Raw genomic sequence first — 12664 nt, forward strand, 5'->3', positions numbered from 1 at the left:
AACATACGTAAAAGCTTCATCACAGGAAGACTGTAGTAACAGCAAGGCCCTTTCAGCCACTGAATTTCCAATGTGTGGTTAAACCAAAACAGATCTCTTTAAAATCAAGCTTACATTAAGTTTTTCACTACTGATCATTTCTAAAAACTGGATCCTGTTTGCCAGATGAATGGCAACAGTATAACTAACTGTAATACGACAAGTCTTCTCCTTTACTTTCCTCACCAAATGTTAAGTTTAACTAGAATCATGAAACAATCTCTATGATTAAATTTCCATGTGTAACCAAAGTATGCAAGTCTTCTGTCTAATCAACCAGTTATTCTTGGAAATAAGCAATGTCACCAAATGAATTTTTCACCACTTCTGAGGAAAATTCTGTTGCATAATTACATACTTTCACCTGCAGTAAAAAACCAAAACAAAACCAGACTTTCCATCTATGTGGAGAAATACCATTTATTTAAATAATCTCTGATCTGGGTCTTCTTGTACAATAACAAACTCTTCAAGAGGGGTTTGATGATTTGTTGGCCAACAGCTTCTTTCACATGTATAAACTAGAACTGTTCCAAATTCCACTGACAGATCTAAAACCAAAGCAACAAAAGTATATAAAGGTATGAAAAACTGCATAATCAGAGGCGATTGCTTATTGCTATACTTCACCAACTTGGACAATATTTTTCATATTCAGTCTCCTATGTACACAGCATTTTCTAATTTTAAAGATTTTAAAGCAAGCTGACTCAGAATTTTCAAAGAGCTTCTTAAGTGTCTGCAATCTTATCTGACAATATTTATTATTTTCCAAGGCCTCATTTAAGAGGCAATAAAGCCAAGTTACTCCCAAGGTCATGGAATTATCTATATTGCTGTTATTAAAGTTCACTAGTGAGCAAATGAAGTTGCAATCATAGAGTCTCCATAAACCAGAGTTATATCTTTTGCTTAGTGAAATCCATAATGGAAACAGAGTGGATTCTATACAAGATGATCACTGTCATTAAGCACATCAGTGCATGTGGTTAGCAAGAAACAATCCAAATTGCAGTTCACTAAACTTTACCAAGAAGGTGATTGTTTCTACAATTCATTCAGCTAAGTAAAAGGTCAACACCTGAATCACTCTGGAGCATGCTGACCAGCGCTGGCATGAGTTGAAATTCAAATATTCTGTTGCTTCCACAGTTACTGCAGGCTGGAATATCTTTGTCAGTGTTAGCTGGAGGACACGTTATGAATAAAGGCTGGCCACCCCAAGAGTATCTAAGAGAAGAAAGAAGAAAAGCATTAATTTTTTGTATCTAAATTTCATATGAAAACATACATGTTGGCAACAGTGTTCAGGATTCTCTGAAACCTCTGAACTTGCTTGAAGTAAAAAAAAAAAAAATGCTATGAGCCACAATCATTAACTAAGCTTCAGATGAGTCCTTAAACAAAGACTAAAAATGGGGAGGGGGAAACATGTGGAAGGTCAACACTTGGAAAGTGTTATGGAAAGAGCTGGATTCAAAGGAGATAAAAGTTTTGAATTGACACCTCCAAAACATGTTGTGCTCGACTCAATTAAGCAGACTACACTTTCCTGAAAAATGTAATCCTAACCGGTGGCAGTTAAAAGATACTCAGCACATAACAGGTCTCAAAACCACTGCAGTTACGCCATGGAACTGATGTTTTATTTGTAAAAGCCATCACAGCTCCACAACCAACAGGAAACCGAAATCAAAGACTGTTTCCACTGAATGCCAAGCAGGGGATTCTGTGCTGTGCTGAAAGCTCAACAGAGATCTGGCAGCCCAGGAGAAATGGGGGTCTAACAGGCATAGTCACAATACCCATGAAGGGGAAAGGGAAGGCTACGTAAAGATTGTAACTAGTCATAGTCACAGGGATCACCAGAGATGATGTTTTAGGAGGACACAAAATTCAGGGAGCGTAATACTGCAAAGGGATAGATCCAGTGAAAAAAAGTTGTCTGAAAATGTTACTTGCACTCTGCATAGTTTTCTGTATAATCTTTGACAGATAATTAATGAAAGCTTCTAATGTTTCTAGTCTGTGTAACCAGCCCCTCGAACTTTACCTCCTCATCAAAAAGGTATCAGTTAGTTCCACCTGGTTCTGGAAATCTGATAAACAAAGCTCCTGTCACTATGCCAGATAGGCTGCACTCTGGAACAAAGAAGTTAAAAACTAACACTTGGTATGATCCATGAAAACCACGTGTATTGTCTGGTACTATGAATAATTCATAACTTGAACACTTTGTTTTATTTCATTCAGAATTAACTCCTCTTGAGGGCAAGTAGCTGCTCTGAGGTTGAATGTGCTTTTGTTCTAGGAAAAGCAACAGATTTGCAAGAACTGAAGACTGCAGGGTCCCGAGGAGTAATCACAATAAGCTGCAGAAGAACCTGGGCTTTAAAATGAGTGATTTTTTACTTCAGTAACATCTCAAGGACGGAGACATAAGCAATTACAATAAATTACAAAATTTCAGAGGAGCAGATAGCCTTTGAAATCTATCACAACAGCATACCACTGTGTATTATGATTCCACCTCAGAACAGTCTTGTGAAAACCTCTATGCCTGGATTTCAGCGAGTCTTCAAAGACAGTCTAGGCCTGCTCTCATTAGGTCTTATGTTGAAGAAAGTCTCCCATAGCCATATCTGGGGTCTCTGATCCTGCTTTGCTTCTCATCTACTTAGACTGTGTAAAAAAGCCCAACCAGGCACTGATGTCTGACCACACAGACATAGTAGCAGCCCTCTTAGCAATTCTTTTGATTAAGAAACAAAAATATACATCTACTTCCAATGAAATGGTTTATTCTGATGTACTAACAATCCATCTCTATCCTCTGTATCTCCTTGTTACAACTAGATGATCAACATACCTCAAAATCTGTTCATGACACACAGATATTCTTTTCATAAATTTATGGAATGTGTAGTCCCTGCTTTTGACTTCACTCTTCTCATACATCTCATGATCACCTTCACCTGCAAAACTATAAGAAAACAAGAAAAGAAACAAAACTTCTGATAAGGTTTTCAGTACGATATGCATGCTTTAAATAAGCAATGGTTACCTCACATTCATATTAAATTATACTAAGTACACTGAAAAAAAATACACGTTAAATTAAGAGACAATTCTTGGTAGAGGTTGCAAGTGAACATTTTGCTTCCAGTTCTTCAGTTTCTGATGGCTTACTATTACTAACAGTGTTTAAAACTACCACATGAGATTCAAATCCACCAAATACCTGCTTATTCCTTTAAAAATAATTCCTTTAGTAACCTCTCAGAAGTTTTGCTAATTTTTAAATTGTCTTTCTAAATTTTGAATTAAGTGTAATGAAAGTTCTATGATTCTATAAAGGTCAACAAAATTCAACAGGAACACCACTACTAAAAAGCATTCTGTGCAGACTCTGCAACTGACAGTAGCTTTAGTTATCAAAAAATTCAATGTTGTCCACAATTCAGGAAAAGTCACTGTACACGTTAACATAATCAAAAGATAAATGGTCTGGATATAAGTGGTCACTGTGATCACATGAGTTAATAATGAAAATATTCTCAGTAACTACATTCAAAAATTGTTTTTCAGACAACCTTTACAAAATCTTTGGGAGTCTTACCATCATCCGAGTGTCTAGTCAAAATTAAACTCTTAAAAAAGTAATTGAAATATAAGAAAAGCTTTAGCCTTGTAAAGAAAAAAAACCCCACAAATGTAACAATATAAACTCACGCCATTTAGGATAAGATGCTGTTTAAACCACCCTGGTTTGGTTTCTGAGATTGACAGTCCACTGCTCTATCTGGAGCCCACAGACATTCCAACTGCTCTGTCACTCAGAAATAGATGCACCTCTAAATAACCCAAAATTTGACAGAACTGGGTGCACTGTCATATTCTTCCAGCAAAGTACTACACACCAATGATTCCTGAAGGACCCAGTTACGAACAAAACCCATTTAGATTTAGTGACAGATTCACATTACCAATCAGCATACAGGAAACTACATAATCCCTTTAGTTTCAGCATGAAATCCAGACCTGTTCTCACCTTTCTGACATCAGCTGTTCCAAATCAACACCCTCTCTCTGCTGATACTCCTTCAATAGCTTATCCACATGATCTGTGTCAAGGAAACCAGCATAGTCTTCCTCATCCACCACATTAATGTAAAAGGGCTGGAACACAGGAGCTGAACTAAACGTTGCTATTGCCATTCCCTCACTGACTGGAGAATGCGTATCCAGGGAACCTGACCCATCCGTAGCTTCAGACAAGCAAAGCCGTTGGAACTGGGATGTATACTCCATCTCTCTGGACAGGGAGCTGCTCACTGCTTCATTTAAGCCAAGCAGCTGAAGGGAGGCACATGCAGAAGATTCTGCTTCATCACAGACACCCCAGTCATCTGCTTCATCACACCAATCCTTTGCAGCAAAGTTTGATTCTTGTTTCTAAGAGCAAACAAAAAAAACCCCAACAAAAAAAAAGCAAAAAGGACATTGTCAAGATCAGTCACCCTAATGCACTTCAAGTACAGTTTCATAACAGGTAAGAAAACTAAAACGTTAACCTAACACAGTGTTATTTCACCTATTCACCACACAGTGGTACTTAACAGCATACCCACGTTCACTTTCCATAGCAGCACAATTATGGCAAAAACCATCTCATGCTTGAGAAACATAACAAAAATTCACTGGTTTTCTGAGCGACCTTTGTACATCACATTGCCAGGCCCTGGCTGCTGGCATGACCACTGACAACTAGTCTGGACACGTTTGAAGCAGTTACTGCACCACAGGTACACTCAAAGGGCAGAATAGGGAGGAAAATAATAACATCATCAATAACAACACTGACGATAATACCATCATTTCATCAGAGTATAAGCTCCTTTACCACAGACCAAAATTTGACATTGCAAATGCACCAGCAGAATAAACACTTTCTACCTGTCATCACTAGTTTGATAGCCATCCTCCTCTTTCAATCTTAAAGCAGCATGCAGTTTTACTTCACAACCAAAAAATACTAGAAGTATAACAATAATTGAGACAGATTAATTTAAACTGATGATCTAATTTAAATAATTTTTAAAAAATTCTAAAATAAAGAAAACATCTTATAGATGCAAACTTGAACAGTATATAGCCTAGCCATTTAGAGTTGAAAAGTAATGTTTAGGTCCCACTGTATGGTCAAAACTTCTATTTAATACTTGAGTGACCTAAGCATTACTTTAAAGTGCAGTCTGCACTTTAGAACAAGCCTAACAGAGCAGAAACAAGAAGTTAATTTTCTATAAGTGACATGGAGTACTCACGGTGTCAGAAATTCCACGACCATTTCTCCGCATGACCACACACATGACTCAGAAGTAGCATACAGCACACCTTTTTGAAAACCGTTACGGGACAAGTATATACAAGTGCGAAACTCATCCACCTCAACTACATTTTTATATTAAAGTCTCCTCAATACTGCACTACATGCGGCACACTGAAACAGGGGCCAGCCCCCGAGGAGGCAGTTGCTAGTTATACCTGTTTTACGCTGTGATCTTGCGTTTCCTTTCCTTGTGTCTCCAAATACTGGGAACGCAGCACCTTCCAGCTTCAACACGCCGCACGAGCACATGTAAGGAGCAAAAAAAAAGAGGACGTGTAAGAAACTGACCGCTGAAGTCGAAGGGACACCGATCAGCCGCCGCCGAGCCGCGCCCCTTTCGGGGCACAACCGCCGGGCACGTCCTCACCCTCCGGGCGCTCCCCAGCAGCGCTTCCCGACGCAGGCGAAGACGTTGGCGAGGCGGTGGCAGGGGGCCCCCTCCAGCGGGCAGTACACCTGCACCAGGTGTGCCAGCGCCGCCCCGCAGAGCCCGCAGCGCGGACAGCCCGGCCGCACCGAGGGCACCCAGTCCTGCAAGACGAACAGCACAGACAGCGCTGCGGCGGCTCCGCGGGCCCCTCCGCCGCCGCCGCCCTCCTCCCCCCGGCCCGCCCCCGCCCTACCGCGGAGCCGCCCAGCTTGTTGGTGGCCCAGGCGGGGCCCTGCCCGCCTCCCCGGCCCGGCGCCACCGCGGCGGCGTCGCGCAGCCCCAGCAGCACGGGCGGCCGGGCCGCCATGGCCGCGCCGCCCCGCTACGGCAGCCGCCAGGGGACACGCGCCGCCGGGCCGCTCCCGCCCCTCGCGCGCAGGCGCCGCTTGCCCCGGGGAGGCGGCCCGGGGCTGAGTGCGGGCGGGGGAGCCGGGGGAGCCGGGCCGGGGCCCTGGAGGGATGCTGCACTTGGACTGAAATGCTTAACAGTGCTCAAATACAAGCGATGAGTAAACGGTGTTGAGCAAACCCAGGTACCTGCCCAGAAGGGCTTTCCAAGCGCAAAGCCAACGTCATCTGCATGACCTGCTTTTACAAAGCTTGGTTTTGAACCTTCAGTTGAACTTGGCTGGTGCTGAAATTCATAAAAGTACACTAGATTGCCTAATAGACAAGTAATCAAAACTCTGCTGGTGCTCAAGTGTTACTTGTTACAGCTCCGCTTGGAAGCAAGAGATTTGCAGGAGCGCAGAGGGGAATTACACGGATGCCTGCTCAGGTGCTACCAGTCAGCAATATCTGCTGGTTTCCCTATGTGGAAATCACCTGTGTAAGGAGGACAGTATTTGAATAATCTTACTGTGAGTTCCCATTTTTATCATACTGTGAATCCATTTAATCTTACTGTGAATTTCCAGAATTATCTCAAGCTCACTCCATTCCTTTCTAGGACCAGTTGTTCTCAGATACATGGAACAATCCTTGGAGCCTGGGAACCAGCCTCAGAGACCCTGAAGGATGGACCCTCTGCAGAGTCTGAACTACGGCCCAATGCCCCACTTCCCCACCTAGTGCTTAGTTAAGGACATTACGGTACGTGGGGGAATTCTGCTGCAGTGTCTGTATCCCAGAAATGAAGAGCCCTAGGCTGAGGTACCAACCCTCACTAGATAAAAGTCAGTTAACACATTAAAATTGGCTCTCACTGGGAAAGACTGTGATCTCTAATGCCTGAATGGTACATTTTTGTCCAATCCTTTTGCAAAAGGAGGCTATTTCAGCACCTACAGAGTTAAAAGAATGTTTTCTGTGAGCTCCTATGCTCCTGAATAGTTAATAAATCAACAATCTATATAAAAGGTATATGCATCTTACAGTTGGAAGCAGAAATCCAAATTTGTGGTTCATTACTCCTATTATGTACAGAACTGTACTGATCCTTTTTTCAGCTAGTAGCAGTGATGAGGTTTTAGGGAAAAATATACTGGCCACAACGGCATCAGTAAAGAAAGGATGCTGGAGAAAAAAGTACCCATTTATTACTTACGTATTGTTTTTGCTTGGAAAGATAATTCAGCTTCCTTAGTAATGGCCTAAAGAATCACCCAAGGGACCTATTTTTAGTTACAATATATAACGTCAAAGGTAACTAAGTTTCAGGCCTTGTTCTGAGTTTCTCTTACATAATTTTAGTACTGCACAAGAATTAGCACTGAATGCTTAAGACAGAAAGTGACTTGTTAACCAGTTTCTAACTCCAGCTTCTTAGAATTGGATGAGTAACAGGGTCAAAATAAGCTTATGTGGTAAGACTACAAAAGAACTGACAAGCCAGCACAGTGATACAGAAAAACTGGTTATGGCAACAGATTAAACAGCTGCTAACAAAAGGTCAGTTTTGCAAAAAGAGGAGCTTTCTCAGTGACTGTACTACCAGAAAGGTTTGATAAATGGTGTGTTACTTCTTCTAATATGCAGTCCTTTCTTCTTGCACACTGTACTGAAAAATCAGCCAGCTGCTAGGAAGTGCCTTGTGGATAACAACGGTGACACAACTGACTATGCAGAGCTGGCCAGTACCATTTTTGCAATTTTAGCTCTCCTGTTTGGTATTTGCAAGCCTTCCTGGTTCATAACTGTACCCGGGGGGGGGGGGGAAAAGCATTGATTGTTTACATTCCTGTGATGAATGCACTTCTACCCTGAAATGCAGGGTAGGGAATGTTCCTGTTCAGATTCTTCAGGTGCGGTACTATTGTTCAAGCACACTGTTGTGAAGTCCTGCAAAAGCCAAGCAAGTGTCATACAATGGTTTAGCTTCAAGTTATCCTAGTCTTAGAGAAGGATTGATTCTGTCTTATAAAACAAGGTACAGCACTAGCTACCATTTTTAGAGTTACGTTTACCATCTCTTTTGCTGCTTTTTCTCTTAAGCACTGAACCACTGTAGCCAAATCAGGTTTTTCACAGCCAACAGTGTTGCAATTCTCTGCAGTCAGAGGGAATTAACTAAAGACTGACAATTTTCTTATATTAACTGTGCTACTTACTCCTCCGTGGGCAGTACTTTCTTCAGCAATCAAGCTACAGTGAACAGTCACTATCTACCCTGTGCTGGGAATGCAAAGGGATTTTGCAGAACTCCAATTCCTTCCATTACAGCTGAAGACCAGAGTCATGTTTCATGTAAAAGATGTGACATAAATAAGTTAGAACAGCGTGCACAATACTGAGTATTTGCAAGTTTGCACAAAGCAGTATCATAAATGGGTGTGCAAATGGATTTTTTTCACTGGAGGTATCAACGTGTGGAAAGCTACAATATTAAAAGGTCAGTAATAAATATGGAACAATATGAATTTTTAAATTAATTACTTTAGCTTGTCTTTCAGGACGGTCAGTTACCAGAGTTCTGGCTACAACTCTGCTCTCTGAGATAGCCCTGTGGAACCCTTTGCCAGGGGAGAGATATCCTGAGAAGCAGGAATGGCATATAACAAACATACTTGGTCACTTACTTAGAAAGGCCAACATAGAAATTATGTATAAATAATACATTTTTAAAAAATATTGTGTTCCATTGACAGAATGTGAAAACCAGAACAACAGCAGCAGTTCTTGCTGAATATTATCAGCTAAATATGCTGCTAAGAATTTCTTCAAATATAGGTGCACTGCATACATTTGTATTTAATGTATATGTACTGTTACCTTGAGCTGAGCTAAGTATTTATATCAAGTGACCATTAATATTAAAGGTATAAAATAAAATGTGGTTTGGAGCGTAATGTAGGAATCTGCTGCTTAAAGTTAACCTATACATTGTGGCCCTAGTATTATTCCTTTCTCAACTGTTTGAGAGCATACCATTCTATATATTTGAAGTTCTAAAGTAGATGGATAGAATGCTACTTCTCACACAGTCATACAAACATACTTTGTTGTCATATATGCCTAATAAAATAACAGGCCTCACTTTTCCACAGAAGTTACACCTATGATTTTGCATTCACAAACACATGGGATTTTTTTCTATCTTGTCTAAGATTATGATTTCTGTGAACCTACAAGGACAGAAACTCTAATTCAACAAACAAACCAGTAACAGACTTAAAGGCTACTTCAATCAAAACAGGGGAAGGAATAAAATGCCCAGTGTGCCCCATATACTGCATTCAGAAATGTGAGACAGCACTAACAGTATGGTTGAACATTGTTGCTGCAATTAGCTGTTACTTAATGGTGGCTTTCTGCAAGTAATGATAACAGCTAGTGGTTTTTGCAAGGTATGTAAAAAATGCACAAAAGGGGATAGTTAGGCAGAGATGCAGTATAGATAACACTGCTCGAGGTCCACCAGTGTGTAAAAGCAAGCCCAAGTGAACCCCAAGGTGAGGAGGAACGCAGCGGCATCCTCAAGAAATCAACGCCTGCGAGCAGGAACTTGGGCTGCCGATGTGTCACTGTCAGCCCCTCCTGGGAAGAGTAGCCATAGACTCTGGGATGCTGTGGGAGATGGGAGGGTGAGCTCAACATCAGTTAAGGGGGTAGTTAGAGCTAATTTATTGCTGTTTGTTTATTGTTACGAGTAGCATTCTTATAGATTCCTGGATGCTTACATTGTGTGTTCCTTCGTGCCTGGCAAGTGTGTCTTGTTTGTCGTGTAACTTTGCAAAAAAGCCACTCCACTACTTGTGTGCCCTGACGCGTTCCAGATATGCCAGAAATGTGGTTACAGCTGCTAGTGCCCCTGAAAGGAGGAAGGCTGGGGGTGCATGCTTTTCACATCAGCAGGTCTTCCCATTGTGGGCCCATGAACAATGTTGAGTTAACAACATACAGTGAACAACAACACAGATTGCTCTTCCCTCTGTTTCAGTGGGCATCTGTCCTGCCAGCAATGTTTCCTCCCTCCATCCAGTGAATTGTGAATTCTTTGCCAGGAAGGGTTGAAGAACAGATAATCACACCATAGAATAGTCTGTGAAAACCCTAGAGCCTTGAGACACCGGGCCTGCAAAGAAAGATGGAAAATTCATATCTGAAACCCTTTAGGTTGAAGAAAGAAACTGGGCACATTTCTGGCTCTTCAGGTGTGATTTAACCTTTTGGAATTAGCCTATATCAGTTAAATGAAAGAAAGGGAAGTTCCAAAAGATCAAAAGCAAGATTTATTTATAACAATTTATAACAAAAGAAAACAAGTAGAGGTTTTCTGTCCTCATTTGTGAGATGTCAAGCCCATTTCACAAATGTTTTTTGATGGATGGTCTTCTCCCTACAAGCTATTTTCAATTAAAGAGCATGGAAAGAGTCTGTAAAAATGACAAGTGACCATCCTCTTCTGAAAGAAGAGGGCAATACACATATAACATATCCTGACACTTATGATATATTCTGTATAGATAATTTCTTACAGATTTCAATACATTTTGCCAATTTCACCCTCATTCCCCCTTCTCACAGGAGCATTATTCAGTTTTGATATCCACTGAGTAGGTACCATGGTCTTTTTGAGCCTGAAAGATTGTAGGGGTTTTCTGCTTGCTTCATTAAATAGTGATTTTTAGTCCCACAAACATTCCAAATTTCCCTTGAGTCGGTCCTTTCACTGTGATCATGACAACAGATTACGTAATAGTGAGTTAGAAGGTGGTTGTTAAACTCTGCATCCTGACAAACTGATTTTGTTTGACTTGACTTTGGGTTTTAAAAGCAAACTGTACCCTCCACAACTCTTATAAATCTGTGTGTTCTCTCCTTTCATTCATCATTTGTTTTGTGAGCTGTATCCAAAACTCCATTTTGCGTTCTTTCAGTTTCTTGGCTGCCTTTTGCATTAGGTCTATTTCCAGGTAGCTTTCATCCAGATCATATTGAGGCCAATGGACCAAGCCTTCTCCGTTGGGATTTCTGGAAATAATACAATTAAAAGTTAGCTTTCCATTTGCCTATCAGTTGTGCTCTGACTGCTCAGACCGAGGGCATTTCAGAAAACTAATAAGAGCTCAGATTACGTGATTATAGTACCTGAATAGATGGATGGTTTTTATCAAAATGCTCATCAGTGGAATAGCAAACATTTAATAATTGCCATTACTATTGGATTTAAAACTCCATTGCAGATGGAGTAATAGCCCTTGTATTTCTTTTTTGTTTCCTTTTTTTGGTCTGCAGGTTCATTTAAAAGGTTTTTCTTGATGCAAACATTAAGAATAGAAATAATTTGCTTCAATATTTATCTTAAATTCTGCCAAATTTGTAGGAACCACCATGTAAGTATTGCTGTTATGTTTCAGTCAGCCCAGACAAAACTTGGGATTTTAGCCAGTTAGCATTATGATTCTCACCCATTTCTAGCAAAGTTAGTCCAGTATCTCATAACAGTTCTGCTAAGTTTATTTTCTTCTTCTGTAGCATACCCTGCAAAGTGAGAGATTAAATGGCAACATTAAAAGCTAAATAATAAAAAAAGTAGCAACTGTATTAATTACAATAGACTGTAATCAGTTCTACTTGTTACTCTGAGCTATGGGAGTTTTACTTGAGCAAGAGCTCTAAAACTGCAAATGAATGATTTCACAAAAAGTAACTACTAAATATGGAAAATGTTTATGTTGATTCTGATATTTCTAAGAGAGAAAGTCTCTTCCAAAGCTCTCCAGTAAGTAAAATGAATAATAGTGAAGTTTTAAAAGGAATATTTTAGTAAGCATGGATACATCACCGGCTAAGAATGGCTTTCCAAAGACAAAGGCAATCTCATCTGTATGATCGGCTTTTACAAACTCTGGTACAACACCTGTCGCCGAACTCGGTCGATGTTGAAATTCATAAAAGTAGACAGGGTTGCCAGCATCTAGCAGAAAATATACAGAAGAGTATTAGTTTGAGAGCTGAAAATGCCTGCCACCAAAGATGATAAACTTTCATTACAAGCTATTTTGGTAAAATGAAAACACTATCAGTTCTTTGGATAATGAAGTGTGATGCATACTGTCCACAAACACACCCCAGGATGTAATTCTACATTTCTTCTAATAGATGCTGAATTAGAGACTCACCTCTATGGTATCTAGCCACTTCAATGGCTGAAAGAACAAACAAAGGGTCTCCTAATGCATTGAGAAGGCCATCTCGGACCTGAGCACGGTTTTCTGCCTTCCCTATGTATTCACTGTATACTTGATCAACAACTTCAGAAGTAACATCCTGAAATGAACAATAAAAATATTTCTTATCATGATGATGAATATTATAAAGAGTAACAGCACTGATTGAGTGTACCATCTGCACGTCCCTTG

General features: G+C 40.5%; 1 protein-coding gene across 1 annotated transcript; it reads right to left on the reverse strand.

The window, feature by feature from the left end:
* Positions 1 to 418: 418 nt before the first annotated feature.
* On the reverse strand, positions 419 to 6185 carry PDCD2L (programmed cell death 2 like). The gene is made up of 7 exons (XM_074913234.1): positions 6055 to 6185; positions 5799 to 5962; positions 5587 to 5656; positions 4091 to 4494; positions 2909 to 3022; positions 1121 to 1269; positions 419 to 590 (listed from the first exon to the last, which is right to left on the reverse strand). Exons 1-7 carry the CDS (start codon positions 6166 to 6168, stop codon positions 460 to 462), a joined length of 1146 nt encoding a protein of 381 aa, XP_074769335.1. The 5' UTR covers positions 6169 to 6185; the 3' UTR covers positions 419 to 459.
* Between the last annotated feature and the right edge of the window lie 6479 nt (positions 6186 to 12664).

Source organism: Athene noctua, chromosome 9 (genome assembly GCF_965140245.1).
Source record: "Athene noctua chromosome 9, bAthNoc1.hap1.1, whole genome shotgun sequence".
NCBI classification, from domain to species: Eukaryota; Metazoa; Chordata; class Aves; order Strigiformes; family Strigidae; genus Athene; species Athene noctua.